Genomic DNA, 5,629 nt, shown 5'->3' with positions numbered 1-5,629 from the left:
TCCCCAAGGGATTTCCCCTGGAGGCCAACGCTGGCCCTTTTCCATGGGAAACAAAACTCAGCCCCCCAGGTTCTTGCTGTCAGTTTGGAGGTGGCGTTTGGCACTCCAAGGGCAGCCAGTTGCTGGCAGCTTTGGTCTGGGAGAAATCCCGTGCCATTCACAATTTTAGGGGGCTCCCCTCTGAGCCCCCACGTATCCCTGCTCTCCCCTGACTCTTCCCGACGTTGCAGACCCCCTGACCCTGTTTTGCCCCACCCCCCAACCCCTCCCATGTTTTGGGGTGCCCACCCCACTTTGGGGCCCCCTAACCCCCATGTTTCCCTTGACTCCTGCCTGGTTTTTGGGCCCAGTTTTGAGATCCATTTTTTGCCCCTCAAAACCCCTCTGTCCCCTCCCCCCCCCCTTTTGGGCTTTGCAGGGACTGAGCTGGGACCCCCTGAACCCCCCAAATTCCCACCCGGGGGCTTTTCCCCCTCCCCCAGGAGTTCTCAATCCCCCCCCCCCCCCCTCCCGGGGTTATCCCTACCCCTTCTTGGGGCACTTTTGCCCCCCCAAATTTTTGTCACCCCCCAAAAACAACCCCCAGGTCCCCCAAAACACAACTTTATTCACAGCCCGGCCCCAGCCCTCCCCCCTCCCCACCCCACAGGGGGGTCCCGGTGTTACCTCCCTCCCCCCACAGGGCTCCCGGTTTCACCTCACCCCGTCCCCTATTTACAGCTCTGGGATGTGGCACCGTAGCGGACAGCGAGGGGCACCAAGGGTGACATGGGGCAGAGGCAGAGGAGGGCTTGGGGACATCAGCTCTGTGTCACTCTGTCCTGTCCATGTGTCCTCCCCCTTGGTGTCACCGTGTCCTGCCCCTGTCCCAGTCCAGGTGTCCCCCACTGTCTCCCAGCTTGGTGTCACCATGTCCCTTCACCCGTGGCACAACTCGTGTGTCCCCATCTCTATTACCATGTCCTGCCTATGGCACGCTCCCTGTGTCCCCTGGCATGGTGGCACCATGCCCCCTGTCCCATGTGTCCCCCACTGGGGTGTCCCACTATCCATGTGTCCCCATGTCCCGTCAGGGCATGAAGAGTGGGCGGTGTCCCCACTGGTGCCAGGACAGTGTCCATGTGTCCCCATGTGTCCCCCGCCCACAGCACGATCCCCTGCGTCCCCTCAGGGCCTGAAGAGTGGGTGGTGCCAGGGCAGTGTCCCATTGTCCGTGTGTCCCCTCAAGGCACCAAGAGCGGGCAGTGCCAAGGCAGTGTCCCACTGCCTGTGTGTCCCCATGACATTGTCCCCACATCCCTTCAGGGCACAAAGAACGGATGGTGCCAGGGCATTGTCCTGCTCTCCCCAGTGACCCTTTGCAATGTCCCCATGTCCCCTCAGGGCATGAAAAGCCTGTGTGTCCCTCCACAATGTCCCCATGACAGTGTACCCGCATCCCCTGAGGGCACAAAGAGCAGGGTTGTGCCCCCTCTGGTGCCAGGGCATTGTCCCGCTGTCCCCATGTCCTCTCAGGGCACAAAGAGCAGGCAATGCCGGGGCAGTGTCCCGCTGCCAGTTTGTCCCCTCCACAGTGTCCCCATGTCCCCTCAGGGCATGAAGAGTGGGCAGTGTCCCGCTGTTCCTTCACAATGCTGTCCCTGTGTCACAGTCCCCGCATCTCATCAGGGCACGAAGAGCGAGAGCGGAATCCCTGCCGGTGCCAGGGCATTGTCCCATGGTCCGTGTGTCCCCTCCGCGGGTGTCCCCAGATCCCCTGAGAGCACGAAGAGCAGGTGGTGTCCTGGGCGGTGCCATGGCAGTGTCCCACTGTCCATGTGTCCCTCCACAGTGTCCCCGCATTGTCCTCTCAGGCCATGAAGAGCAGGTGGTGCCAGGGCATTGTCCCACTGTCCCCACATCCCGGTGCCACTGTCCCCATGTCCCCTCAGGGCACAAAGAGCAGGCAGTGTCCCCGCCGGTACCAGGGCATTGTCCCACTATCCCCGTGCCCTCTCTGCAGTGTCCCCATGTCCCCTCAGGGCAGGAAGAGCAGGTGGTGCTGGGGCATCTTCCCACTGTCTCTCCACATCTCGGTGCCATTGTCTCCTCAGGGCATGAAGAGTGGGCGGTGCCCCGGGTGGTGCCAGGGCATTGTCACAGTCCCTGTGCCCCAGTGCCATTGTCCCCACACCGTCCCCTCACGGCACGAAGAGCGGGCGGTGCCCCCGGCGGTGTCTCCTGAGCGCGGCACTCCTCGCGAAGCTCTCCCCGCACTCCACGCAGATCAGAGGCTCCTGTCCGCGGCCCTCGCCCCCTGCGGGCCCCTCGCCCTCGGCCCGCGGCCCCTTCAGCGCCCTCGGGGCGCCCGTGGGGTGGGCACAGCGCCGCGGCCGCGCTGCCCCTGGCCCGGCGTGGGTGCGCTGGTGCTTGATGAGGTTCTTGCTCTGCGTGAAGCTCTTGCCGCACTCGGCGCAGCCGTACGGGCGCTCCCCGGTGTGGATGCGCTGGTGTTGGATGAGGTTGGAGCTCCAGGAGAAGCTCTTGCCGCAGTGGCCACAGCGGTACGGCTTCTCCCCCGTGTGCGTGCGGCGGTGCTGCACCAGGTGCGAGTTCTGCGAGAAGCTCTTGCCGCACTCGCCGCAGGTGCTGGGCCGCTCGCCTGTGTGCGTGCGCTGGTGCCGCAGCAGCTTGGACCAGTGGCTGAAGCTCTTGCCGCACTCGTTGCAGATGAAGGGGCGCTGGCGGCCCCCACCCCGCCGCCCCCCGCCCTCCTCAGAGCCCCCCGGGGCCGGGCCGGGGGTGCTGCGGGGCGGCGGCGGCCGCAGGGGGCTGTGCGGGATCACCGTGCGGATGATCTCGTGCGGCAGCACCTCGGCCTCGCCATCGCTCACGATGCCGTCGTCAGCTGGGGGGGACACGAGGAGGGGGGTGAGGGCACAGAAGGGGCTGGACCCCCGACCCAAATGTTTGTTGTACCTTGAAAAGGGGCTGGGCCCTTCTTGGGGTGTCTGGAACCCCCTCAAAAGTGTTTTGAGCCCCCCCCAAATGCCTCTACCCCGCTCCAGTGGTGTCTGGAGACTCCCAAAAGTACCCTGAACCCTCCCCAAATGCCTCTACCCCACTCCAGTGGTGTCTGGAGACTCCCAAAAGTACCCTGAACCCTCCCCAAATGCCTCTACCCCCTTCTTGGTGTGTCTGGAGCACCCCCAAATTGCCTGTATCCCCTTCTTGGGGTGTCTGGAGCCCCCGAAATTTGCCTGACACCCCCCTCCAAATTTCCTTTTTTATCCCCTTTTTGGCTTACCTGGAGTTACCTGGGTTACCAAGGCCACCCCCCCTCCCCCCCAGTTTTAGGGTCCCCCTCACCAATGAAGACCCTCCGGACCACGTCCCCCTCGTCCGAGTCCTGCAGCTCCACCACGTCCGGCTCCTCCTGCTCCATGGGGGCTTCCAGGGGGACTGTGGAGTCAGGGGGAGCCCTGAGCACCCCAACCCCCCCCCCCCCGGGGCCCGCGCGCCGGGGGGGGGGGGCGGCGGGGGGGGGGGGGGGGCAGGGTGGGGGGGGGGGGGCCCCGCCAATTTCTCAGTGTGACCCTAAAATCCTCCGTGACCCCAAAATCCTCCCTCTGACCCCAAATCCCTCTGTGTGACCCCAAATCCCTTTGTGCCCCCCTCAATTTCCCTGTACCCCCCAAATCCTTCTGTGTTACCCACCCAAACCCCTCAGTACAACCCCAAATCCCCTCATGCCCCCCTAAGTCTCATCCTTCCAGAAACCTCTGTGCCCCCCAATCCATGTTCCTCCCAAAATTCCTTTGTGTCCCCCCCAATCCCTCAGTGTAACCCCAAACTCCCCCATGTGACTTCAAATCTCTCTGTGCCCCCCCAAATTTTCCTGTTCTCCCCAAAATCCCTTTGTTCTCCCCCAAATCCCTTTGTGCCCTGCCAAATCCCCCTGTGCCCCCCAATTCCCCCCCACCTGCTCTCGGGGGGATCTCGGGGGGTCGCGCAGCTGCTCCGGACTCAGCCCCCAAAATCTGGGAGGGGGGTAAATGGAGCAACATGGACAGGGGGTCACAAAGGAGGGGGTCGCCCAGTGCCCCCCAAAAATTACCTGGGGCCCTCCAAATCACCCAGGGTCCCCCCCAATTACCCCCAGTCCCCCCCATTTTGCTCCCGCCCCATTTAATTTTGGGGAGGGGGTACAAAAGAACGATGGAGCCCCAGGGACCCCCCCCCCGAAATTCACCCCCCAAGCCAGATCCAACACTGGGGAGGGCTCCCAGGTTTTCTTGAGGGGTCCCCACTCTCCTGTCCCCCCTCCCCAAGAATGGTTCATCCACATCCCCCCCTCTAAATCCAACACAGGAGTATCCCAAATTTTTTTGGGAGGGGGTTCTCCCAAATTTTTTGGTGGGTGTCCCTCTCATTCCCCCCCTTTCTGCCCTCAAAACCAGCGCCTGGTCCCTCCCACCCCCCATCCCAAATCCAAGACCGCACTTATCCCCAACTGCGGGGGGGGGGGGGGGGGGGGGGGCCCGGGGGTTTTTCCCCCCAGAACAACCAAAAAAAAAGGGCGCACCCCCCCCCCCCCCCCCCCAACCACCCCCCCCCCCGCCCCCCCCTGGGGGGGGGGGGGGGGGGGGGGGGGTGGTCCCGCTCTCTTTTTCCCCCTCTTCCAACCCTAAAAACGGTGCCTCACCCCCGCCCCGGCCCCAATCCACAGCCGCCCCCATCCCAAATCCAAGATCAGGGTTATCCCCAAGCAGGGGGGAGGCAGGGTGTCCCAGTTTTTCGGGAGGGGTCGCCGCTCTCTTCCCTCTCCTTTCCAAACCCAAAAACGGTTGGAAAAATCCGCCCCCGCCCCCAAATCCATAGCTGCTCCCCCCGCCATCTCCCCATCCCAAATCCAAGACTGGGGGTATCCCCAGTCGGGGAGGGGTCTCCCAGATTTGGGGGGGTGGTCCCCACTCTCCTTTTTCCATCTTTTCCAATCCTCAAAACGGCGCCTCGTTCCCGTCTGCCTCCCCGGCACAGGGGGAATCCATCGTTCCCCTCCATCCCAAATCCAACATCGGGGGTATCCCCAGTTGTAGGGGGGGTCTCCCAAATTTCTTCTGGGGGGTGGGGGGGTCCCCGCTCTCTTCCCTCCCCTTTCCACCCCCAAAACCCGCCGTTCATCCACATCCCCCCCACCCCAAACCTTTTGCCACCCATCCGCCATCGCCTCCCCCATACCAAATCCAAACCCGGGGGTATCCCAAATTGGGGGGGGGGGGGCCCCCCAAATTTTTGGGGGGGGGGCCCCCCCCCGTCCCCCCCCCCCCCCCCCCAAAACGGCGTTTCCCTCCCCTCCCCCCGCGCCCCCCGACTCACCACGGCGGCTCCGCGGCGTGGGGGGGACCGGGGGGGTTCCGGGGGGGCCCGGGGGTGGCTCCGGGAGTCCCGTCGGGCTCGGGGGTGCAGGGGGGTCGTGGCGGGGGCGTCCCCCGGGCGCGAGGCGGGCGCGGGGCCGGGAACAGGAAGGTCCCGTCATCCCATTCCCCGCCGGATGCGCCACTGGGAAAAAAGCGGGGAAAAAACGCTGGGAAAAGCGGGGGGAAACCCTTGGGAAAACGGGAATTTGGGCGGGGGGGGGAACACCTTG

At 64.5% G+C, this 5,629-nt stretch overlaps 1 protein-coding gene across 2 annotated transcripts; it reads right to left on the bottom strand.

The window, feature by feature from the left end:
• Positions 1–589: 589 nt before the first annotated feature.
• LOC121660463 (zinc finger protein 787-like) lies at positions 590–5,623 on the bottom strand. Of its 2 annotated transcripts, XM_042019825.1 has the most exons (4): positions 5,359–5,623; positions 3,962–4,019; positions 3,349–3,441; positions 590–2,887 (listed from the first exon to the last, which is right to left on the bottom strand). In XM_042019825.1, exons 3-4 carry the CDS (start codon positions 3,422–3,424, stop codon positions 2,181–2,183), a joined length of 783 nt encoding a protein of 260 aa, XP_041875759.1. In that variant the 5' UTR covers positions 3,425–3,441; positions 3,962–4,019; positions 5,359–5,623; the 3' UTR covers positions 590–2,180. The 2 variants fall into 2 exon arrangements, with proteins under 2 accessions (XP_041875759.1, XP_041875758.1); XM_042019824.1 differs by lacking the exon at positions 5,359–5,623 and having other exon boundaries at positions 3,962–4,127.
• Between the last annotated feature and the right edge of the window lie 6 nt (positions 5,624–5,629).

Source organism: Corvus kubaryi, unplaced genomic scaffold (genome assembly GCF_017639235.1).
Source record: "Corvus kubaryi isolate FWS band 111438036 unplaced genomic scaffold, C.kubaryi_AGA036_p1.0 36109, whole genome shotgun sequence".
NCBI lineage: Eukaryota > Metazoa > Chordata > Aves > Passeriformes > Corvidae > Corvus > Corvus kubaryi.
Note: the sequence above shows the minus strand (reverse complement) of the source record. Positions and strands in the feature narration are given on the sequence as shown.

Coding starts and splice junctions, on each gene's coding strand:
- LOC121660463 (XM_042019824.1), bottom strand. CDS start 4,046: ATGTTGCTCCATTTACCCCCCTCCCAGATTTTGGGGGCTGAGTCCGGA. Junction 3,442..3,961: donor CGAGATCCCCCCGAGAGCAG/GTGGGGGGGAAT, acceptor CTGACTCCACAG/TCCCCCTGGAAGCCCCCATG. Junction 2,888..3,348: donor GGTCCGGAGGGTCTTCATTG/GTGAGGGGGACC, acceptor TGTCCCCCCCAG/CTGACGACGGCATCGTGAGC.